Source organism: Mytilus trossulus, chromosome 13 (assembly GCF_036588685.1).
Source record: "Mytilus trossulus isolate FHL-02 chromosome 13, PNRI_Mtr1.1.1.hap1, whole genome shotgun sequence".
Taxonomy (NCBI): domain Eukaryota; kingdom Metazoa; phylum Mollusca; class Bivalvia; order Mytilida; family Mytilidae; genus Mytilus; species Mytilus trossulus.
Genome location: NC_086385.1, coordinates 32899656 through 32926766, shown reverse-complemented (window position 1 = coordinate 32926766; position 27111 = coordinate 32899656). Strand labels below are relative to the sequence as shown.

The following is a 27111-nucleotide window of genomic DNA, read 5'->3' as shown; positions in this document are numbered from 1 at the left end:
CTCAAATCAAAAGACCCTAGGTCAATCACTTATATGAGTGTGGAGAAATACTGATTTCAAATACATAAGGGGAGAGAAATCCTTTAAGGGTTAACCAAAACTCTTCGACTAAAATAGGTTGAAGTTGCGCCTTATTGTAAACAGTTATTTGGCAAACACATCATATCATTTACTGTAACAGTTTCTTTTGAATAACGATAACAAGCAAAATTCAAAATTTATAACATGACCTTCACCTTTGACTTCGACCTGAATTTCCTTCAAATGGACCAAGGAGTTCATATCAAAAGACTGTAGGCCTCTACGACTTTAAACGTATGAATTTATCCAACATATCGACTATCTTTAATTTTCAAAGGAAAATAACTCCCATAAGATGTCTTCCGATCACTCCAGTCAGAAAACAGTTTGTTAAAATATTTTACGGTTTTAGAGATATAGCGATAACAAGAAAAAGGGGACGCGGGGAGATAACTCCTATTAGAATAAGTGTTCCGTCACACAGGGTGATTTTTGAAACCCCCATTACTGTACAACATCATTGGCCAAAAATCCATTCGATGTGTTTTAAAACAAAAAAGCATCTCATACGGCAGAAGAAAAAAAAAATTAATAATAATCAGAAGAAAAACAAAAGGTTTTTGTGGAAAGACCTAATAAACAATAAACTAATAACATATCACTGTGGCTTTGTTTTGTTCACACATCGTTGTCAATATAATGGAATGTAATGTGACCGTTATACAAGTGAGAGGTTAGGCTTACCTTAAAACCAGGTTAAATCCATCATTGTCTACATTAGAAAATTACTGTACCAAGTCAGGTATTTTACCGTTGTTATCCATTCGTTTGATGTGTTTGAGCTTTTGATTTTGCCATTTGATTTGGAACTTTCCTTTTTTAAATTTTCCTCCAAGTTCAGTATTTTGGGGATTTTTACTTTTTCCTAACTTCAAACAATTCTCACTATCACTCATTTATTTAGTATGTAGCTCGTGCATTTCTCACAAGCTCATTCACACTATTTCTCGCCTTTTAGTTTTCAAACATTCTAACGCTAACTTATGTCAGCGTATACATAACATCAACAAACGTTAATCACTGAATTACAGAATCATGACTTGGGACAGCCACGCACAAAATGTTGTAGGGGTAAATATTTGCCTAAAACAAAACAAATGTATCAAAATAATCAACGCTTCCCCCAAAATGGATAGTTGTTTTAAATCAGAACATAATATTAGTAAGGTTAAACAACAACAAGAAGTAATTCTAAAAATGCTTAAGAATTTGGGAAGACTTTTATTATTAGGAGATTTCATCATTAAATCAATAGCGAGTTATAAAAAAAATCAATTGCATATTTCAAATCAGTTTTTGAGTTAAACAAGACCTTTGTAACAATATACTAACAATATCAAAATAGAGATAATAGACTTTACCATATTTACCATGTATTTTTATGCTTTGTTTGAACAATTTATGTTTTCAAAATAGATTTTTTGTCAAATTTCTGCAATGTCATGTTACAAACATTCTACATAACTGAGTTAACCGAATAACTCGAACCCAACCAAAATCCTAGGCTGATGTAAGTTTGGTAATACTCTAATCCAGAATTATCACTTTGGACTAACACATGGTCTGAATTTACCAGTAGATATCATACGTGTGTATAAATTTCTAGAATGCAAAAAGGTTGTCTTGTCCGAAAGTTCAATTTGGCTGAATGTTCACGTAATCCTGTACGAGTCACATCATTATTAGACGCTCAATGTCGAACGATAAATTATGATACTCTTAGCTCCTTTTGTCCCATTGCTCTTGACTTGGGATCAATATTCGAAAGGTTCAATTAAAGTCTTTGGAATGCTTTGCAATTTTGTCGTCTTTCATATTTTCTGCATCTGAGGTTTATATCATTTGCTTTAACTTTTATTCTAATACCTTTTACAGTTTTGAAAAAATCATTTACTTGTGGATGGCTTGTAACCAAACTATTGTAAAATAGCTATTTGTCATGTGCAGGCCTTTCATTATTAAACAAGAGGTACTTTGGTTTTCGTCTCATTGCACAATCGAGGTGTTGGATCGGGAATCTTCTTGTACTTCAAAAGAGAAAATCGAAGCACAATTATCTGTTTTAAACTAGATTGACATCCTTAGATACAATACTCATTAATTGAAACAAAATAATATATAATTATTAGATGAATCATTAAAACATTTAATCATGAAATTAAACTATTGAAACAAATAAAACAAATAAAACAAAGTTCAGTATATCTTTATATATATTGCATTATTTTCAAATTCCAGTCACCCGTTCAAAATATTATTGTGATCTTATTTTAAAAAAATAAACTACAGGTTTTAAATAAACTCATCATAGATACCAGGATTAATTTTCTATTACTAAAATCGTTGAAATTAAAATTGTTGGAAATAAAAGATGTAGGATGTGCTGTTACAAAGAAAACAATTCTTCATTATTTTCCTGTAACAAAGAATAAAATAACAAAATATAACCACCAAATATTAGATAATGGACAAAACAGTATACCATAACATTTTCAATGCTATTAAATTGACAATTGTAAACTCAAAATAACTGGTTTTGTTTACTAGTACTTACCTGCTTACTAGATGAATTCAAATCTATACTTTAATCTGACAACATACTACATTGTTTTTCTAAATTTAATAAAAATTTTCAGAGTTTTACTAACTTACATGTAGTGCATATGAATACATTTTCTTTATGCAAAATTCAATTCATAACTTGAGGATTTTTGCAAATAACTTGCTATTTTAAGGATAAAATAACATGATACAATGTATTCAATAAAACAAGACATAAAGTATTTCTTATACATCAGATGTATTCAATTTGTATTTCGCTAATCTAAACTATTCAGATCTGCAAACAAATTTGTTAAAATACCAAAAATATACACATTTATAACTGATTTAAAAACATTGCAAAAAATGTTATCGTGTGTATAAAAGTTATGAATGCACCAATTTGATAACGATAAACTGACAAAAAGTGTTTTATAAATAGTTATTCAATAGCTGTTATTATGTACATGCACACTGCTATACAAAATGAACTATGAACTGATAAACTATTTCGACCTAAAGTTCATATTGTACTAATAAAACTAGCTTTAAGTTCGTAGATTAATTCATAATGCGCTGTTATATGTTCTCTTAGATTACAAGCCACATTGAAAGCTATTGGTTAAGGATCGCACGATGAATATTCTACAGGAAGCCAACAAATGATTATCAGCATATAGAATAAAGATAAAAGAAAGCAAGCTTGTTTTATACAAAATTATACCTTATTGATATAAATACATATGTATATACATCTTAAGTGCAACACACAAAAAACGTGGTTAGTGCTCAGAACATGGTGTTATTTTATTCCTTAATAAAAAGGAATACAAACACACAATTGTACACTCAAAACGATACATAAAATGACTTAACAGCATAACTCATGTGACAATAGTTGAACATTAAACTTTTCATTCGTAATAGCATTAAATGTTTTGCTACCTGTCTTCTAAATGTTAAAATATGAGTCAGAGTAGAAAAATTCAAGACAATCTTAATTAAATCATAAAATAACAATTCGGCATTTATTATCAAAGACTTGTCGGAAATGTTGTTTTTTATAACACAAATATTTAACATCATACCTGAATTATCCGTTGTTTGCATTGTGCTTCGAATAGTCCCGTCCCCTTGCGACGTCATAAATGCAACAGTGGTCAATTCTGAGTAACAAGTCTCACAACATTGTAGTGACTCATTTTCACAATCCTTAGGCGCATTAGCGTACATGTCAGCACATGTCCACCCATTACTGGATATAGGTCCTTTTTCGTCGCCATATAAACAGTTGACTGATATCAATAAGCAAACTTGAATTATTACTTTGTGTAGAAATATACCTTATATACATTTTATTTTGTCAATGAGTATGCTTATTATCTTCATTGCTATACGTTGTTTTGGTTTTTTTTTACATATAATTTTAACATGTGTATGGTATCGGTTTATATCCTTTGATATATCGTATGTGTCTGTTCACTTGACGGTACCCATTATAATGTTGCAGATAGTTTTTTGACAATTTGTTTATCTTTCATCATAATCATCATCATCATCATCGTAATCTCAAATCATGGTAAATTACTGAATATCTACTGAAGACTATAGCATGTGCTATAAAAAAGAATAAAACTCCTGCAATTTGATACTGATAAGAATTTTAACATTTATATTCTTTGCCCGTTCAAGTGTTGTAGATCATGAAAACATGTCTTGTTATTTTATGGTTTTTGTTAGCATATAATAAAGCTACGATTTATCAAATGCTTACCATTTCCAGCTGGAGCATTGGTATCTGATGTACATACTCCTGACACACACCACTGCAAAAAAAACTTTTTCGTTAAAATCAGAACATAAATAAAATAATACACAGAACAAAAATGTATACACACCCATTTTATAAAATTTATAATTGCGGGAATTAAATTAGTGTAATTTAAAAGGTGAATAGGCTAATTGGATTGTGAAAAAATGGTTTACCTGTTCCAAGAAAAATGTCCAATTAACCTCTGTCACTGTACGTTATTTATAAAAGAATAATTTATGACAAATATCATCATGTTCAAAGGTTTATAAATGAGATACCTTATGATTTCCACAAAGTGTGCCACTTCCTGCTATTGCTGAGCGACAAGATGTTTCATCTTGATTATAGCACCAAAGTACACTGCATATTGATTCATAGTTACCATTGTATTGTCCCTAAAACATAACGAATTAAGCGAAGTAAGAGGGATTCACCGGTAGTCGAATTTTACTACTAGTAAATGTTTGCGTTAACAAAAACTGTCTCATGCAATCGCGTGAATTCATTTTGTAAGAAGCTACGCTAGATTATATTCTAGATCTTCAAATATGTATTACTCAGAATAAGGGCAAACCATTTCATTTGTATTTTAGTATTCAATGTAAATGATGAACAACAAGAATGTGTCCACAGTACACGCATGCCCCACTCGCACTATCATTTTCTATGTTTAATGGACCGTGAAATTGGAATAAATTCTCTAATTTGGCATTTAAATTAGAATGATCTTATCAAAGGGAACAAGTATACTAAGTTTCAAGATGATTGGACTTCAACTTCATCAAAAACTACCTTGACCAAAAACTTTAACTTGAAGCGGGACAGACGGACGAACAGACGGACGAACGGACGGACGGACGGACGGACGGACGAACGGACGCACAGACCAGAAAACATAATGCCCCTATTCTATCGTAGGTGGGGCATAAAAAGAATATCTGACTTTCAAAAGATTAACTAACCAATGCCTGCAGTTGTACTCATGAATGACTATCTATTTAGCGGTTGAATAAAATAATATCTGTCTATGTACTGTTTATCATCTGTCATCTCATGTTTGAAATATATTGATACAAAAGTCTTTTGAAATGATATTGCGGACTATGTACACCGTAGTTAACTTTAAGAATTTGCGTTAACATGGTTGATTGATTGTATTTTTTGTTTTACTTCCAGTCCAGTGGAACATGTATTTTATATATTCTGGATGAGTTTTTATATGAAGATATACAGCATACTTAGTTTATTTAAGACGTATCCTTACCCTACACATGTATGAACTGGTCCCGTAAATGTGACTACACTGGGCGTCAGCGTCATAATATTGTCCTGCTAATGATTGGTTGTATGGTGCAAGTGCAGTCGGATCAAAATTGGCTCCCAATGTCTTCATACAATTATTGCCTGACCTAAATTTCAAAATATGAATATAATTAATACATCAAGTAATATTGTTTTTATCTAGACAATTGAAGTATTTATAATCTGCTTATTTCATCTGTAAATGTACTGTCATTTGAATCGAGCTGATATATAACGATAGACTTATATGATCAATAGTGGAGATCATAGCAAATTTGATAATCTAAGTTTCGAGATCAAGTTTCTATTTCTCAAACCCTTAACCAGGCATCAGAACCAATATAATTGAACACAAATTAACACAACATATCAAAATATGTTAATTCAATTAGCAAGTTAACATATATTCATAGAATGCATTTCCAAATATAAGGATGATATGGAACAAAATAGACTGAAATCTTAAGAAAATTAAATATTGTCAATCTATTTCCGATATTTTAATATGATTTTCGATTGTTGTTGTAAATAATGTATCCTCGAAGATACACATTTAGATGCAAGAATGGTATGGATTTTTATTTTATGGTTGTAATATATTTTGGTAGAATGGATTATGTGTCACTGTCGACCAAAACCAGCACAATCAGGACGAATTTTTCTTATCATACCTCTAACTGAACATACAATCACACACCCTTCTCGAACCAGCTATGCAATTCCCAGTTCAAAAAGGATTATACTCACGATTCAAATGCATCTATCTTTAATGTGAAGTTATCTACTGAGCATGTAGAAAATTTCCATGGATTTGTTGCTTTATTAGGGTCTTGTTGAGGACTATTTGAGTAAGAAATTATATAAGCATCGGTTCCATTGCACGAGTTTCCATCGCCATCATGCTTGGCGCTCAGACTGAAAACATTAACAACAACTGGTACATACTTTGACTAAGGTAGCTTTGCAGTTGAAACAAAAAATACATCATCATTCTCATCATTTAAAAGCCTGCTTACCAAATTATGATGACATAAAGACTAATATAAAAAAAACATATCTTGAAGGCAAGTTTACTCGCATTTTTTTCTGGAATACCCTTCTATAATACTTTAAAGATAATATGTTGTAGCAAGTACTACAATTCACACAACTGTTTAAATGCACGTTGGGTTTTTCAAACTAAAACAAATATAAAGGTTAAAATGATTTATTATCAAAAACGTTTGCTGTCGAGGTTTTTTTCGTTGAATTTCGATCAATATTTATTTTAAAACCCAGTGGTGAGTGTGAACACTTTTAATAAATTTCATCTGATATTATAATTAAAGGATATATTTGAATATTCAAATCACCTGTGTCCTAGTTCATGTGCTGCTACAGTAATGACAATGAAATCAAATCTCTCCTGTGCGATAGATTGACTATTTTCACCACAAATGGTACCTACGAAGGATAATCCTACAAATATGTTTTCAATTAAGTTAGTCTACTTATAATGCTTAGTATCAACATAAATACGAGTTATAAACAAAACACTCGCACTTTTGCAGAACAGCTGACTAAAGATGTATTTCTCACAAATTTTGTCGTTGTAACCAATGCATAATTTTTTTAAAAATAAACATTTCCAAACATTACATAATCATATTATGTCACCATTAGCAAATATAATTCAACCAGCTATCATGCATGATTGTAGCTGTGTATAAACAAGATCACTGAAATATTCAAATCAATTCTTTATACTGACTTGTTAAAAGAAAACCTCGAACAGGAATGAACACGTTCAATTCTAAAGTTAAACTTAAAGTTATTTACTATAATATCGATCATTATATCTTAAAAATAATTATGACAACCATTCTTCTCTTTCTTCTTCTCTTTCTTCTTCTTTTTGTCTAATCTAACCAACCGTCGACAATTTTGATAATAATAAACTTCTAAAGGTTAAAATTAGGTTTCTCTCATTTTTGCACTATTTTCACATTGCTTGATCAGTGTGAGACAAATATTTCTCCTCACTTATGAAATATCTGTTCTCGGCAAATGATTGGTCGAAATTCAATATGTTTAACTATGTCGACAAATTTTATTGGTTTCTTCTGAATTTCATTTTGTGACGTCAAGAAAAAAAAGGCGACAATGTCTATCATCTTTAAAGAACATATTTTTCTGCAAACTTTTGAAAAGGAAGGATATTTTTCCACTCTGGACTGTAAATTCTTAACTTTTTCAAAAGCTCGGCAAGGCTCGCGCTTTAAAATTTAACTTTCTCGAGTTCAGAAATATCGTAATACACTTGTTGCAGTGTTGGAATCTATATTTCGATAACTTTGAAATGCATGAACTACTTTTAGCAATTGGCATGAATAATCGAGAGCTTCAATAATTGTAAACTTTTGACGTTTTTCAATGGAAGTATGGTAAGCGCATATGTTATTAAAATGTGTAGGCAAAACATGTAAAGAATACTGAGATGTACAATTATTTTGATAAAAAGATATTTATAACGAATGGCAATAATTTATTTTTGATTTATTGAACCATAGAATTAATTTTTGACTCTCCACATTTTACATTGTGAACATTAAAAAACAATTTTATGGTTCAATAAATTCAATATTAGTAATAACCATTCATTAAATGTTCATTTTGTGTTAAATTTTCGATTATTGATAATGTCATTTTGTACAGTTTTAAACATACTGGACTGAATATTTTATTAACTATAACGACGGAATAATTGAATGGATCAATGCATATTTCTTTTATTTTTTTCATAAACTACCTTCTTTTTTTTAATAAATTCCTTGTGGGTTTTTTTTCATGACAGTTTGAGGCAACGCCATGTAACATGTTTACCAACAATATAACAAATATTATCTATGGGGGCCTTTTATAGCTGACTATGCGGTTTGGACTTTGTTCATTTTTGAAGGCCGTACGGTGACCTATAGTTGTTAAAGTTTATGTCATTTTGGTCTTTTGTGGATAGTTGTCTCATTGGCAATCATACCACATCTTCTTTTTTATATTGTATAGTTTAATATATTTCCGCACGAAGAGATATTTCTTGCAACAAACTGAATGGAATGTTACATTGATAATTGATTTTTTTTAAATGCGTTCATTTGATTGGCATATGCTTAAATATGTAAAAAATATATAATAAAATTTCGATATTTCATTGGATATGCATAAGGTCCACGTTGACTTCCAATGGTAAAAACGGACTTTGAATAAAGACATAAACACGCAAAGGACGGCGTCATACATGTATATCATTAAAATCAAATAACTTGAGTTTATCAATGTTGATATACATGTAACCTGTGTAATGTGATTTTTTAAGTTTCACTCGTTGTGAAAAGAAAATGTAGATCATGAAAAAAATAGATCGAATATACATCTATTTTACATACCCGCTTTTGAAGTTGATCCTTCATATAAGAAGTCATATCTGTAGAATATAATTTTTAAAAGAATGACATTTGAAATCTTGTAAAAAGTACGATAACTGTTGTCTTTTCAATTGTTTTTCCTTTTTTTATTTTTTAAGGGCAAAGGAAACATGCCGCTTCCATTGTGATTTGTTTACGATTTTTTTTGCACCTGATCAATTCAAAGGACAAGGTATGATAAGGGCCGTTTCTTGCCCCCCTTTTTCCAGAATTCTAAAACTTTAAAGTTGAAACCCATCACGCCTGTGGAATGAACTGTAGTATCTGCTCGTCCATGGAGAACCTTATTTTTAGGTGTTATGTACTCAAATATGTTTAAACTTAGACTTTGAAAAGGCTTAAACGACGAAAAGTGTAGAAAATCTACAATTTCGTCATGTTCGGAGACGAAATTTGACATCAGCGCCAACGTAGACCATCTTGAAATTTTTAACCATAAACTGTTCTCTTCTGTATCTTTCACCTAATAAAATATCATGGTGATCTACGTTGGCACTCATGTCTAAAAATTTGAAAAATAATCCGATTGTTTACAATTTTTACAAGTCATTAGACAATGTTAGAATACGTTAAAGGGACCAGCACGGGTACGAAATTATTCCGGTATACATAATTGATCAGAATATATCACGTACGGATAGTTTTACGTCGTACATTTTGTATCCAGTCATCAAGACATGTCACTCTCTTAAAGAAATATGTTGTACATGAAATTAGACCCACAATGATCAAAATAGTCTACATGTAACACTGTACAGACAAATACAGAATTGTGTCCCTTGAAATATGGTGAATTAAATTTTTATTTATTATTATTTTCAAATATTAAACGAAATCTTACAAATGAATTTTATAATATGTTCTCAACACACTCAAACTCTTTTTGTAGTTTTGAAGAAAATCAGTTCCTCAAAACTTATATATTTTACACTTTGAAATTTTCTATTTAACCATCTACAGAAAAATAGATTTATATATCATATTTATTTCGTGCACAATAAAGTTTTCTACCGACCGTGCGAGGGCTGTGTGGCCAGTCAAGGTCGTTAAACAATTCCATTTGTAAAGTTTTCTATTATCACTATTTACAGCCGATTTCATTGAGTGTGTAGCCAAAGTTAAAATCTTTGGTAAGTTTGTTTGATTTGTTAACTGAACCGTGAAGTCATTATTATGTCAGGTTTACTACCATCCAATTTCGAAATAGCCTAGTCCATTAGACAGCTAGATTGGTAATCTGCTGGACTAGTGTTTTCTAAAAGGAGGTTAGTTCATCTGACCTAACAATGACTTTACGGTTCAGGTAACAAGCCAGCGAACTAAAGATATTACCTTTGGCTTCACACTCAATGAAATCGGCTGTAGAAGTCACTAGGTTCAACCTTTCCGGTATTGAATAAATATTTGAAACTACTTAAAAAATCTTATTTATTGCATTAGGGACATTAAACTGTAGTACTAGTAGTGCAATTTATGCCTTCAATTATATACATGTGAGAGGGAAACAAGTTCAACTACCATTTTTGGTGAATATTCAACAACTACCCTAATTGTTTTTAGTAGCAAGAAATATTGACTTAGTCCAAAAACCTGACATTTTTAGAGTATTTGAAGAATAATAAAAATCCTGTGACAATGCATGCTTCCATAATGTGTACAATAAACCTATTGGGTATTAAAGATGTAGCTCAAAAACTGTAGAAGGATAACCGACTTGTATAGCTTGTACCAAAAAGTTAATGTGTCAAAATACCGGACATTAAAAGAAAATTTGATAAAAAAATCAAAACCCTGTAGACATACACACCTTTATTATAAATAAAAAGCTTTTTAGCTCAAAAACTGAAGGAGATAGCTAGACATATATATCCGGACAGAAACAGACGAACGGACGGATGGATGGACGAACTGATCTAAATTAACGAACGTGCTCGACATTTTGTCACGTGGGGGAGGGGAACAAATGTGAAATAAAGACTAATAATAAACTAAGAGGGCATAGTTTGATAAACTACCTGTACATTGAACAGGTCAGAAGTACCAGCCCACTCCAGGATTCGGTATAGGTTTGGCATGAAAGATTGTCACTTACATAGAACTCCAGACAAAACAAAATACATATTTGAAATGGCTAACAAACACAATCACGTTTTATTTGAAAATCTTAAGATTCAATTCAATGCTACATTAATTTTGTACTTTTATTTTATGATTATTGCTTGTCACAAGAGTGCTCTGACACATATATAAGAAAAATCATTAGTGTACCGTCCGATATATGAATAGGCTGGTAATACATAATTCACAGTATAGCTTAAGTGTTGTGAACCTAATTTCAGTATCAACTGCTCTTCACATGGAATTATGTTTATATTTACATATCATACTTGGATTTAATATCTGCACATGCATAGCACATTAGTTTAGTACTGTAAACAGAGATTTTTGTTTATCAGCAAATCATTTTAATATTCTTATTTCCCTGTTCTAATATTTTATTAACTAAAACTGATGCACATTTAAAGTCCTAAATACTTGCACAAATGGAAGTTTTAAAAGACCTTGACTGGCTATACAACTCTTGTACACTTTGAAATTTTCTATTTAACCATCTACAGAAAAATAGATTTATATATCATATTTATTTCGTGCACAATAAAGTTTTCTACCGACCGTACAAGAGCTGTATAGCCAGTCAAGGTCTTTTAAAACTTCCATTTGTTCCCCTCCCCCACGTGACAAAATGTCGAGCACGTTCGTTAATTTAGATCTGTCCGTCCATCCATCCGTCCGTTCGTCTGTTTCTGTCCGGATATATATGTCTAGCTATCTCCTTCAGTTTTTGAGCTAAAAAGCTTTTTATTTATAATAAAGGTGTGTATGTCTACAGGGTTTTGATTTTTTTATCAAATTTTCTTTTAATGTCCGGTATTTTGATACATTAACTTTTTGGTACAAGCTATACAAGTCGGTTATCCTTCTACAGTTTTTGAGCTACATCTTTAATACCTAATAGGTTTATTGTACACATTATGGAAGCATGCATTGTCACAGGATTTTTATTATTCTTCAAATACTCTAAAAATGTCAGGTTTTTGGACTAAGTCAATATTTCTTGCTACTAATAACAATTAGGGTAGTTGTTGAATATTCACCAAAAATGGTAGTTGAACTTGTTTCCCTCTCACATGTATATAATTGAAGGCATAAATTGCACTACTAGTACTACAGTTTAATGTCCCTAATGCAATAAATAAGATTTTTTAAGTAGTTTCAAATATTTATTCAATACAGGAAAGGTTGAACCTAGTGACTTCTACAGCCGATTTCATTGAGTGTGAAGCCAAAGGTAATATCTTTAGTTCGCTGGCTTGTTACCTGAACCGTTAAGTCATTGTTAGGTCAGATGAACTAACCTCCTTTTAGAAAACACTAGTCCAGCAGATTACCAATCTAGCTGTCTAATGGACTAGGCTATTTCGAAATTGGATGGTAGTAAACCTGACATAATAATGACTTCACGGTTCAGTTAACAAATCAAACAAACTTACCAAAGATTTTAACTTTGGCTACACACTCAATGAAATCGGCTGTAAATAGTGAAAGTTGAAACCTTTTGCCTGAACTTTCAGTCCTGCAAGTGAAAATAATAAATAGATCAACATTGAAAGGAGAAATAAAGGTTGCAAACGAGTGCACCCGAACGAGCGTGGATCGAACTCAGAAGTAACTTCTTAGACCAATCAGCCATCGAGACACTCTAATGAAGTATGTCTACGTTTCTAATCAAATTCAAATGTTTTTGGGTTTCATTAAATACTACTTACCAATAACTGTTTCATTAAAAAAAAAAGCATAACATTTTGGATATGATAAGGAGATGTGGTATGATTGCACATAATACTAATTACCGGCAATCAGTGTGTTAATTTCAGGATATATATCGAAGAAATAATGGATTTTTAGAGAAACTTGAAGATGTTCATGCCTCTCAGTTCGTCTACACATCTTCATGAGAGTGTTTTTAAAGTCTTAACCCCTGATCTCACCGAAAACTTAGAACTTTGTTTTCAGTATTACTTTTTTTAGAATTTTATGTAAAGTGTTAAAATGTTCACAGTGTACGATTCTGATAGTGACAAAAATGGCATTGTACAGGCAATGCGTATATGCCATACACACTGTATAAATCTGATACTGAATCTTCAATAGTAGTTTTAATCCATTTGAGTTTTTTAATGTAGCGGTAATCATCACGTAAATGTGAAATGCTATATTCATAACTTCAACTATTACTTATGAATTATAAGTGTGCCACTTATTATATAATTAAAAGCTTTTTTATGCCTCCTTTATGAACATTATGTTTTCTAGTATGTGCGTCTGTCTGTTCGTTCGTCCGTTCGTCCGTCTGTTCCGCTTCAGGTTAAAGTTTTGGTCGAGGTAGTTTTTGATGAAGTTGAAGTCCAATCAACTTGAAACTTAATACACATGTTCCTTGTGATATGATCTTTCTTATTTTATGGCCAAATTAGAGATTTTCCCCTATTTTCATGGTCCACTGAACATAGAAAATGATAGTGGGGATGGTGCATCTGCGTACTGGGGACACATTCTTGTTTATTTTACCTATTTATACTTACTAATTATTATGTGATAATCTGATTTGTATTTATGTATTTTTGTCGAATAAACCGACCAATTCATTGATAGCTATCGTTTATTTAATACTAAAAGTGAGAATGAAAATGGGAAAATGTGTCAAAGAGACAACAACCCGACCATAGAGCAGACAACAACAAAAGGCCACCAATGGGTCTTCAATACAGCGAAAATCTCCCGCACCCTGAGGCATCTTTCAGCTGGCCCCTAAACAAATATGTATACTAGTTCAGTTATAATGTACGTCATACTACACTCCGAATTATACACAAGAAACTAAAATTTAAATCATACAACACTCACAAAAGTCAGAGGTTCCTGACTTGGGACAGGCACAAAATGCGGCGGGGTTAAACATGTTTTTTGAGATCTCAACTCTGTTTTTGGTAACAGCATATGATTTAATATTACTTCCTAAAAATATAATAATGAAGCTATAATCCTACTTCGGTATACAAACAAAAATATTATTCAACCGTTGCTAGGCACTAATTTGGTTGCTAATATTTTCATCAGCATGATATACAATTGACTTACTTTTATTTCTTACTGCTAGTTATTCTTTCATGCATTAAGCAATCTGACCTGATTTAACCCTAATTTGTACAATTAAAAATCAAGAGGTTTCTTTGTAGTTCAATTTAATTTTTATCTTTTTCGGCTGTTGCTAAGCATCTTTTAGGTTGCTATGGTCAATATGATTTTCTTGAAAAAATAATGATGACAATGACCCAGATATCATATATGAAAGAAAAATCATTTACGGTAGATAAATCTTTTAATATTGCTATATTTATACCTCATATGGCAAAAATTACAAATGTTTGAACCGTTGCTAGGCAATATCTTTGTTGCTAGGTTGTTGCTAAGCATTTTTTTAACAGAAATTGAAGTGATTGTTAATTTGCAACCTCAAGTTATTATTGAACAAACAATACTATTTTGAATTATGCTAATGTGTAATGAGAAAGCAATGCATACGTGATAATTTGGCTATTTAATAAAACCGTTGCTAGGCAACCTTCCTTTTATCGGAACATAAAAAAATTAAAGTTTTTAATAGTTTCTATACTGAGGCTATCAATGATGTAAATATGAACTTATTTGGGAAGGGGGCCAAAAACGCCTCTTATCATACCTTGTCCTTTGTAATATAAAGAAATCCTTCATATGCTAAATTCTGATATAAATTAGGTTCAAATTTGAGATATTTCCCAAAATTACAGTTTCTATCCTATTGATTGGCAATAAAAACAAATCTATGTTTAAAATATTCAAGTGCACATTTTGTAAAAAAAAAATGGAATATCTTCCTGTGAAAAGGATGTCCGTAACATGAGTATCTTTTTGTTGGAAATGACTCATTTTCATTAAATTTTCAAGATTTTAGAAGAAAAAAAACGGAATTTGGTGCTGTATACATGTATATATATATTTAGTTATTATTTGATGTGAAATGTAATTTGCGAATTTAAAAATTTTATAATATATACTTAAATATTCAATTTTAAAACAATTCAACGGTGTTTTCTGAATTGAAGATTCGAACTATCATCTTCATATAGTATCAATTGAAATGCTATTTCATAATGAATGGTCCATGTACTCGTTTTAAAGCTAATGATAAAAATTACTTGCAAAAATGAATCGATTTCCGATCTAAGTTTGACGTCGCGAAAAAACATACACCATAGCAAATTCACCACTTCCCCTGTAACTATATCATAGGCCTCTAAATTATTTTATTCCTCATGATTGTTCACATAAGTGTGTATTATAATTAGAGGGATAGGTTTCCCATATATGAAACATAATCATATTGGATTATCTCTCCTTATCCGGGAAAATCTGAAGTGACATTTAACTCATATGCTACATAGAGAATAATACATGGCAAAATCCGTATCATATGCTTATCATACCGAGATACCAATATCTGCCAGAGGGCCTTTAGGCCCGAGGGATGATATTGGTCGTGGGTGATACGGCATGTGATACGGATTTTGCCATGTTTTATACGATTTATCATATATTTCAACAGGAGAGTATGTTTCTGATCCCTAGCATCTTGGTAAACTTCAGTTCTACTTTTTAAAAAGCTTTAAAAGAACAGCTCAATAACTCATACAAATCACCTGTGTTACCTTACAGATTGCGTGCCGTAGTTTTAAAGATATTTGTTTATTGTATTATTCGTGTTTTTTGTATGGTATTTCATTGACTTCTTTTTTATAGTTGCATTTCGTGTGTCAGAAATAGGAAAAATCGACGTTTGTTACGTCAAATTCCCAACAATGGCGTCATTCAATAAATTGCGTCACGCCAGAATAACCGTTCATATAGGACCCATTTTGAGGGAAAACAATTGTGAAGAAACTTACATAAATTAAAACGGAATTTATGTGAAAATGATAAAAAAAAAATAGAAGGGGTGTGAAAAAGGGTGCGATAACGGGTATTGGTATGATAAAGGGTATGATAAAGGGTGTGCATCAAAGTTACGCGATATGGATTAAACAGCAGGCTATTTATCAAACATTCCAAACTACTGTATTTACTACAAAATGTATGATAAATCTTCTTTTACAAATGAATTATACATAACTTGTACAGGTCCCGTACCTACACGTAGATTACATGTAGCCATGTATAACTGACTGATAAGCTCTATCATACATATGTACACATTAATGTTCCTACTGTTCTGACTCGGGTTTTATTTTAAAAGTAAAATAATACATATTTTTCCTACAAATAATCTATATTTTTTTCCGTAAATATTTATATTAAATGTAAAAGTTTGTGTGGATTGAAACTTGTTTTTTTTAGGTATTTTTCTTTTTTCGAGTCAGAATTTAGGGTCCTGAATGCTTTTCAACTTAATACTTTTTTTACTTTCTAACTATTATTATTTGAGTGTCACTGATTAGTCTAATGAAGACGAAACGCGCGTCTTGTGTATCAAAATACAAGCCTGTTACCTTTAATAACTATATTCAGAACAAATTCCATAATCAGTAAGAACAGAGTATCATACATTACCTTGTAAACAACATAGACTGGTCTCTCTCTGGTAATTGTGATGAATTTGCTCTAATCCATTCATTGAATTTGTACAAGCATTGTATTGCATCAACCAAGTTTGGTGTAACAGTTTTATTTTTGAAACTTTCGGTCCATGGGGCGTCATCAGGTGTCTGTTGTAAACAAAATACGTGTGGTTTTTTTTAATTCACAGAGGATGATAACATAAACTTCTCAACTTTGCAGTAGGACTTGTAATACTTGAACGTGATAAATACAAAATGGTAATGATTGTTTAACACAAATCACGTATTGGTTTTGTGTCACACTTTGTACGTTACATGCAATTTACTACTAGTAGTTAAACGGTCTTGTTAAAAGTCACTCCTACTGCACGACTTACTTTTATTCAATTCAATTTTTCACAAATCAAAATATACCTTCTCTAGATCACATAATAATTGTATGATTCCCCTCTTACTTGTATGCTTTCTTTTAAAGAGGAAGGAAATTCAAAATGGATGTTCAAACTAATAGGTCGAGGTCGAACTTAAATCGCCAATGCAAAAAAAAGAGAGACGAAAAAAAGACAAGCTATATGTTTCAAGGCACACTATTAAAAACTGTAGACTAAACAACAGTACCCATCAAAACTGGGTGTGTTCTCAGGTGCTCTGAAAGGGTTAAGAACATCATGATCTTGATGTTACAGTCGTTCATATTTAATTTGAGTTTCTGTAATAATCTTGTTAAGATATGATGTTTTGTATACTGTACCTCAGCAAAATAGTGTTTTTATATGAAACTAGTCGTATCGCTTTTATTTTAGATTTGGAAATCGGTCTTGTATAGTTTTGACTTTTTTGTTGTCTTGTGATGTTATACGACGAATATAACTGAATATTATATATTGATACTAATCGATGATATACGCCAAGTTTCCAAAAGCTAATGTAGGGGATCTTTTAAAGCTTCTACACATGTATGATTCCTAGAAGGCCGTATAGTGACCTGTAGTTGTTCACATGTACGTTGTATGGTTTATAGTTGTCACATTAGCCTGAATATCAAACATGCTTTTTTATAGTGGTGTAATAAACATTATTACGTTTAATACACAAACACTTATGAAATCCACTTACATACATTCATAATAGAAACTTGCACATAACAACATTTTTGCATATGAGACTCCCAAAACAATTTTACATGAAATACTTAATCAATTCGTTATAAGGGTCTATTGATTTGAGTGAGAGAAAAACAGTTAAAATATACACTATGACAGTACCTGTGATATAACTATCCCAGCAAATAAGACTGATATTGTATATTCAGTTGTCTGGATATTCTTATACATAGCATCCATCTGAAATTAACATTTAAGTATTTGCGTAAACAAAACATCACGTTTTCAAATACCTTCAAATTTTAGGGTGGGTACTTAACTTTTCGCCACTAACTCTGATGATATCCTTAAATAGGTTTTTGGCGTGGTTGGTGTTGCTCAATCTTTAGTTTCTCGTGTTGAGAATATTTATAGGTGTTTTTCTTTTTGTCTTTTTTGTTCGCCATAACTTTGCTAGTCAATTTTCGACACATAAGTTTAAATTTCCATATAGAATATTTCGCCTCTCGGATTAAATGACTGGTTTTGCTTTTGTATATTGAATCATTCACAGAGACTTTTTTTGTAATTCTTATACCTTCTTAAGGTAAGTAAAACTCAAAAACAGTAGTGTAGTCTATAGTGAAGTAAATGTAATGTCCTTTTCAATAAATATATGTACATCGTTTCCAAAAGCACATACTGTACATTGGCTAATCGAATTAACAATCGCGGACAATGGTATCATTCGACGTAGTAAATATAGGTTTAAAACTGAAAATGTCTTTATAAAATCAATGCGACATCAATCCAACAAATATATGACACGTCTTAATGCATAAGACAAATGAGCTTAACTAATGTACGTTCACTTACCCCATTTATAACAAAGGCATAATATTGGCGGACAGATATAAGTGCGTCAGTTTCTTTTTCAGAAGTTGTTGACGCCTTACTTAGACGGTACCAACTGAAAGATAATTTAGAATAAACTAACTTAAGGCTTTGTCCTTTTCGTCTGTATCTTCAAGCTCTGTCACCTTTTTTTTTAGACAAAAACTACATGAACATTCTTGGGTATACAAAAATAAATACATACACTTTTTTGTCTGCAAAAAGTAATACTGTCATAACATCCAAAATGTTATCCAAATTTGCTGTATCAATGCACAGCTTATTAAATGGGCGTTTAAAAAGTCAAAATGTGAATATATATGTTCAAACTCTTTTAGGTCATTTTTAAGTAGCAATAAACAAAAACACTATGTCAATTGGACATGCTTTGATATTATATCTGCCCTTTGAATTTTACTAGATAACATTTTTTTTCGCTTTGGAGATTCCGTATATCGTCAGGTTATCGGAATTCCAGTTGGGACTAACTGTGCACCACTTATTGCGGACCTGTTTTTGTATTGCTATGAGTCACAATGTATGACTAAAATCAGCAAAGACTCATAGAAACAACATCTGATAAACAAATTTAATAATACTTTTAGATATTTGGATGATATTTTGGCTCTCAATAATGACGACTTCAGTATGTATACTAAAGAAATCTATCCTGTTGAACTTTCTTTAAATAAAACTAATACTAACAATGACCACTGCCCTTTTCTCGATCTTAATATCTATATCACTAACGGAAAGCTTAATACAAAAATTTAGGATAAAAGAGATGATTTTTCATTTCCTATCATAAATTATCCATTTTTAGATGGTGACGTTCCCTTGTCACCATCTTACGGTGTTTATTTATCTCAACTTGTACGATTCGCTCGTTTATGTAACAATGTTTTAGATTTTAACGAGAGAAATTTATGTATTACTGAAAAATTATTACACCAGGGTTTTCGATATCACAAACTAGTCAAAACGTTTACTAAAGTTTATCATCGGAATAAGGACATCATTCGTAAATATAGCTCAACATGCAGACTTCTTATACGTTCAGGTATTTCACATCCAATTTTTTTATGGAAATATTCTTTACAAAGCAAAAAAATGTCATTATTCACCTCAGAAACTAACAAAACCTTTAGATAGACTTATTAAGAAGGGATATAGTTACGATACTGTTGTCAGGTCATTAAAGATTGCATACTTTTGCGTTAATATCGATTTACTTATAGTGTCTTTGCATTGTATTTATTAAAAAAAAAAACAGTTATAGGCATGACACGGGTTATGTTCTTCTCATATATGTTATGATGGTATGATACTAAACCCCTAACGGGAAGGATTGTGCCTGATATTCATATGATGAAATCATAATCTTCTAATCCAGTCTGGAGCTGGCATGTCAGTAAACTGCTAGTAGTCTGTTGTTATTTATGTATTATTGTCATTTTGTTTATTTTCTTTGGTTACATCTTCTGACATCAGACTCGGACTTCTCTAGAACTGAATTTTAATGTGCGTATTGTTATGCATTTACTTTTCTACATTTGCTAGAGGTTTGAGATCTCATAAACATGTTTAACCCCGCCGCATTTTTGCGCCTGTCCCAAGTCAGGAGCCTCTGGCCTTTGAAAGTCTTGTATTATTTTAATTATAGTTTCTTGTGTACAATTTGGAAATTAGTATGGCGTTCATTATCACTGAACTAGTATATATTTGTTTAGTGGCCAGCTGAAGACGCCTCCGGGTGCGGGAATTTCTTGCTACATTGAAGACCTGTTGGTGACCTTCTGCTGTTGTTTTTTCTATGGTTGGGTTGTTTTCTCTTTGACACATTCCCCATTTCCATTGTCAATTTTATATTTTAAAAAAAAAACAAGCAACACCCAATTGCAAAGGGGTGAACAAAAATAAATAATTTTATTATCCATGTCTATTTTGCATCGTGATGCTCATTTGAGTCATATGAAACGTGTTTGCATATGTCAACGACAGTAACTCCCTGACATCTCAGGTGTGTTGTGGTATAATTTTTGTTTTCTATTTCAAGTGTACTATGCCATACTTTCGTATATTGTCTAATGTAATGAAATGGCGAAGTAAGTTTAACATTTGTAACTAATTTTTGTCATTTTTCTTGTTTTGACAATTATCAAAGTACACTATGCTTACAAAAAACATAATCCATGGGGTAAAAATCTACGAAAACTATATGTTCAATGTCCTCAATAAATTAAAGTTTCTGAATTGAAATATATGTTGTTGTTTTTTAAACTCATAGTGCACGTTGATTATTGCTCAATTTAATTAATATAGCCTCTTAAAGCCATCTTTAAACATAAGTGAACCATATTAACATGATTATTTTATTGTCAGTTTACTTACTAATCATAAATAGAATAGTCACAAACAATCAAGAGTTCTATTTGGTTCGATCCTGTGGCTCTTTTCTGTCGGTGATGTTTTCTTATTGGTAAATCTTTAAACAGATCATCTACAAGAACATTTAAATACAGAAGAATTGAAACATCAGTAGAACACCTTTCACCAAATGTAAATTGGTTATAAATATAAATTTACTGTTAAAAAACTTAAAATTTTTGAAAAACTACCGCTTTGCGCTTTACCTTAGCTGTATTTGGCAAAACTTATAGGAATGTTTGGTCCTCTTTGCTCTTCAACTGTGTACTTTATTTGAATCGAGCGTCACTTGTGAGTCCTTTGAAGACAAATCGTGCGTCTGACGCTAACACAAAAATTCAATTCAGGTATATATGATGAGTTTATTTATCAGAGTTGTAAAATTATACAAAGTTGAAAGGCTGACAGAGCGGGTTTTTATCCAATAGCTGGGTGTTGTGGTTTATTCTATTGTTCAAAAGGTTTATGAATTCCTTTATCATCTTGTATTTAACACACACATAATTTTTAAAACTAAGGATTACTTCCCTCATCATGTACATGTGTTCTTTACTTTTACTCTTCAATGCTTTAATTACAAAATTATTTCATGACGACTATGATCTCTTTAATATGTAGCTGCGGTATCGTAGCTCTTTAGGTCCTTTTGTAATTTTTTGACTATTTGCGGACCATAGAGCTACGGATTTTTCCTATTTCAAAACGTTCGGAATTGCGACCCAGGTTCAGGTCGCACTTATTTCCCTAAAATTTATTCTTTATAATCCATACAAAGCTTGTCAAAATATCTAGTTCGTTTCGTTAGATATTTTTCTAGGATATGACGTACCTATTTATGTTTGAATATTCATTTCCTTAACACTATTATCTAATTATTTCCATTATTTGATTTTTAAGATTATGTAATCTATTTAATAGTATTGGCAACGGGCGCTGTAAGAATGATTGGTCGACCTTTTATATTTACATTTGCTGAATATCGAATGTTCCATGTATCAATCTTCATCATAGAAAATATGAGTATCCAATAAGTTAATTTCCTCAAACTTTTGGTGTATTAATATCTTGGGGCATTTAGCTGTATTTCTTACAATTATTGACTAACCAGTTTGTAATCCATCTCCAAATTCTGTTCGATTTCTTATTTCTTTAATTATTTCAAATCTGTGGTTGGACTGTATGGTAGTTATTTCATCTAGACTTTTGAGAATAAAACTGTTATCACCAGAATTGAAAGTACCGAACTATAAATGAAGGTTAGAAACCATTTTGATAACAATTGCATCTTTTCATGCATCACAATTGTTCTTCAAAGAAAAGCAAATCACTTAATGATATAATCAGTCAGGAGCGTTACTTAAACAAATTATTTTTTTTGTTACTTATATAGGTAATTTTTGTTTTTGAAAATTATAAAATTACTCAATAGAAGCATGGACTTAATGTAGTTTTCATGAATATTTACATCATTTTATATCATAAAATTAAGAATTTATTATACTTGAGAGGAGTATAGAGGTAAAGGGTTACTTTAAGAATAACGACAAAAATATTACTTGAATAAGTTATTTTATACATCTTTGAAATATTCAGTAATAACACTTACTTAAGAATCATATGTAATTGTTTTGGGTTACAAATTATAAATAACTTTAAGCCTTAATTAAATCACAAGTTTCTATCTATTTATATATGTCTACCTTCAAGATTTTCAAGGAAAATGATAAATTAATAGTCCCAAGAGACCAATCTTTGACCCAGAAGCGTCAATTTGAAAGATAAGTGCGTCAGAAAGGTAATTAGTGTTTCAGAAGGATTAGATATTATATTTCATGGGAAAAATAACCAGATGACTGTGAAAATTTGTTAAAGCTAGTAAAATCTGTATAATTGAACACCTACAAAAATAATATTTAGAAAAATTACTTATATATATAAGTAATATTTAAAATAGCCTCGTTTTCAACATTACTTGTATAGGTAATTTTAAATGTTACTTGTTTAAGTAATGTCCCTGACTGATAATTAGCGTCCGCGTTGTATTGTAAGCATTAAATACTGAAATCACCCCCAGTTTTTTTAGGGATTTGTGATACCTTTATTTTTCTATATTGTGTTTTTTTCTTATCCATGGTATTTTTAGTTTATTTCGACTTGTGATTTTGAATTTGTCTTTGTTATCTTTCGCCTCTAATTTAAAGTCCAATGGGAGTGTTGAGATAAAACACAGAAAAGCAGTTTTTATAAAAAAAATTAAAAAAACAACCTCGAAGAGTGTAAAGATCTCGTATTTAAGTTGTATATGAGATAAACCATTGCACTTGGATATCAAATATATATCTCCATTTTCAATAGTTAGACTCATAGCATCATTAGCTTAACACGACGGCTAGTCAAGCATTTCGAAATTTTTCGTCTAACTATGGGAAAGAAAAATGTCCGATTCTTTTTTAAATATGATGTTAGCTGAACACTTTCTTTTTAACTGAAACTCGTCAATGTCCTTGGTGTTAACCTACAACCACATTCAAAGTATCGATAACATCCAGTATCGTATCCAGAAAGGCGTTGAGGACAGTTCCCTCGCCTTTGTTGGCATAAAATCGTCCAAGGTTTTGTATTCATACACTGCGTTTTCTGTGATTTAGACTTCTTCAAAAACATCCTTGTTCTGTCCTTCACATGCATTATGAGGTTACAGATTTGAAGAATGCGGAACACTAAATGGTTTAGTTATATCATGAATAGATAATAAGTATTTTAACCGTTTATGTAAATTATGTAACAAATGACTGTTAAATCATGAACAAAATATATTTTTAACTTTTTATCTAAGGTATATATGTGAGATATAGAAATCAATTATGATTATGCGATTAAAGTTATTTTACACGGCAACAATAGAGAAAATATAAATCAACAGATTGACAAGGTTTTCCTTTTCTTTTCTTTTTGTATTGAAATGTCATGCTTCACAGAACAAAATAAAGGGATTAGTCATCATTGTATTGAACTTGTTGAAATGAATATGAGCAAATATATAACCAGGAAGATGTTATATTTAGAACATATTCACCAATTCTCGTCCAATGGAAAATCAATTTTTTTTCATAGCATATGGCTTCCCATCACTATATAATGCTATACATAAATTACTATTCACTGAAACATTTTGTTTAAGAAGTGTATAATTTCGATGTCCAAGAGCCTAAAATATTTTATATATTAATTGAACATGACCAAGTATTATCTAACCTATAATGAGACTTGCTAATTCGTCTAGCTTACCTTTTATATTTCTTTGTGTTCAATTATTTATTTTTTTTAATTTGTCTTAATGAAACAATTAAACAATAATCTTTTTTCTATAGATACTGTATATATATATACAACTCGTCTAAACATCAACCCAACAATGTTAGATCTGTAAATTTGCTTTCGCAAATTTTTTGTTCTTCCCTCGCCGGGATTCGAACCCATGCTACTGAGATATTGTGACATCAAATCGCCTGCACTGCAGCCGTCCCGTTAGACCACACGACCACCTGGGCTTCACAATAATAAAGCTTTCGGTGGCCGTGTGTTACCTTTCCTCGTCAGTTTTAATCTAGCGGCGTACTGCAGTACATGATATATAAGGCGTGGAGATGTTATTGTTACAGATCAGCTCAATTATCTGTAGTAAAGGATCCTACAAATTCATGCAAGATACAGTCACAGAAAATAATTATGTTTATAAGTAAGTCTGAGTCAGTGACAACTCTACAACAGATTTATACATCGGATCACTAGCAATGATGGTGATACATGGCTGTGTACATAATGTATATACAACTCGTCTAAACATCAACCCAACAATGTTAGATCTGTAAATTTGCTTTCGCAATTTTTTTCGTTTTTCCCTCGCCGGGATTCGAACCCATGCTACTGAGATATCGTGACACCAAATCGCCTGCACTGCAGCCGTACCGCTAGACCACACGACCACCTGGGCTTCACAATAATAAAGCTTTCGGTGGTTGTGTGTTACCCTTCCTCCTCAGTTTTAATCTAGCGGCGTACTACAGTACATGATATATAAGGCATGGAGATGTTATTATTACAGATCAGCTCAATTATCTATATTAAAGGATCCTTCAAATTAATGCAAGTTACAATCACAGAAAATAATTATATATATATATACAACTCGTCTAAACATCAACCAAACAATGTTAGATCTGTAAATTTGCTTTCGCAAATTTTTTGTTCTTCCCTTGCCGGGATTCGAACCCATGCTACTGAGATATCGTGACACCAAATCGCCTGCACTGCAGCCGTCCCGCTAGACCACCCGACCATCTGGGCTTCACAATAATAAAGCTTTCGGTGGCCGTGTGTTACCTTTCCTCGTCAGTTTTAATCTAGCGTCGTACTACAGTACATGATATATTAGGCACGGAGATGTTATTGTTACAGATCATCTCAATTATCTATAGTAAAGGACCCTACAAATTAATGTAAGATACAGTCACAGAAAATAATTATATTTATCAGTACGTCTGAGTCAGTGACAACTCTACAACAGATTTATCCATCGGATCTCCAGCAATGATGGTGATACATGGCTGTGTACATTATGTATATACAACTCGTCTAAACATCAACCCAACAATGTTAGATATATATATATATATATATATATATATAAGTACGTCTGAGTGAGAGACCACTCTACAACAGATTTATCCATCGGATCACCAGCAATGATGGTGATACATGGCTGTGTACACTATGTATATATACAACTCGTCTAAACATCAACCCAACAATGTAAGATCTGCAAATTTGCTTAATACGCAAATTTTTTGTTCTTCCCTCGCCGGGATTCGAACCCATGTTACTGAGATATCGTGACACCAAATCGCCTGCACTGCATATAATTATGTCATTTATATATATATACTTTTGTATCTTAGTTGGAAGGCAAGTTTGTACTGTACGGACCTTGCATATACAATTTAAAGTATTGGTAATCCGTCTTTGGGTTATACAGCTAGAAATAAAATATGGTTAAAAACCAAACGATTGCAAACAAAATTTTTTTTGTTTAAGCAAATGACATAATTACATAAATGTTTCATTAGAACACTACAATGATACACACATTGTACAGTAACAAATGACTGTAAAAACATTGACCCTGATTATATACGGAAAAGACGATCAAATCACCGGACGCACAGACCAGAAAACATTATACAAACGTATAGTATTTGGAGCATACTTCGACAAAACAAATAGAAAATTTGCCATGAGATGCTTTAAGATGTACGGGGGTCTGGATGGAGTTTACATAATAGAGAAAAAAAATTACCAATGCTACAGAAAAAATGGCCAACAAATTAAAAAAAAAAGGTCCAATAACTCGACAGCGAAGAATGATTTGTATGAAATAAGTAAGATTGAAAAAATGACAAATAAAAAATGAAAGTCTTCAAAAATGAAGGACCCGATCCAGACCGTCAGATATGTTTTTGTTTTTAAATGAGATATCCTTTGCCTTTTCCTTATAGCATAGGCATTACTACGAAGCATCCACTTAACACATACCACAACAATATAGCTTACCAAAGTTCAAAACTCGAAATACAAAATAATTTAAACATTCACAAGTTTAGTTACATTTTATAAAATAATAATATCATCGTGCCACTCTGTAAATCCAATCCCTTTCCAACTGATTTTTTTTTTACAGTCTTTTTGAAATCCATTTGGCAACACAGACAATGTAGTTGCTTTCATATACATGTACGTCT

General features: G+C 31.5%; 1 protein-coding gene across 3 annotated transcripts in view; it reads right to left on the bottom strand.

The window, feature by feature from the left end:
• Window positions 1-664: 664 nt before the first annotated feature.
• LOC134694582 (A disintegrin and metalloproteinase with thrombospondin motifs 6-like) overlaps window positions 665-27111 on the bottom strand; it is a 28719-nt gene continuing 2272 nt past the window's right edge. The window contains exons 4-17 of one of the 3 annotated variants that reach the window (XM_063555605.1): window positions 22419-22557; window positions 21278-21386; window positions 18869-18962; window positions 18176-18253; window positions 16903-17057; window positions 9160-9197; window positions 7090-7195; window positions 6485-6652; window positions 5700-5844; window positions 4714-4830; window positions 4397-4448; window positions 3711-3917; window positions 2636-2694; window positions 667-2108 (exon numbers count right to left, since the gene is read on the bottom strand). In XM_063555605.1, the coding sequence (XP_063411675.1) occupies window positions 2666-2694; window positions 3711-3917; window positions 4397-4448; window positions 4714-4830; window positions 5700-5844; window positions 6485-6652; window positions 7090-7195; window positions 9160-9197; window positions 16903-17057; window positions 18176-18253; window positions 18869-18962; window positions 21278-21386; window positions 22419-22557 (1437 nt within the window). In that variant the 3' untranslated portion in view covers window positions 667-2108; window positions 2636-2665. Of the gene's footprint in view, window positions 3918-4396; window positions 4449-4713; window positions 4831-5699; window positions 5845-6484; window positions 6653-7089; window positions 7196-9159; window positions 9198-16902; window positions 17058-18175; window positions 18254-18868; window positions 18963-21277; window positions 21387-22418; window positions 22558-27111 lie in introns of all 3 variants that reach the window. The other 2 variants (XM_063555604.1, XM_063555602.1) reach the window with 2 other exon arrangements.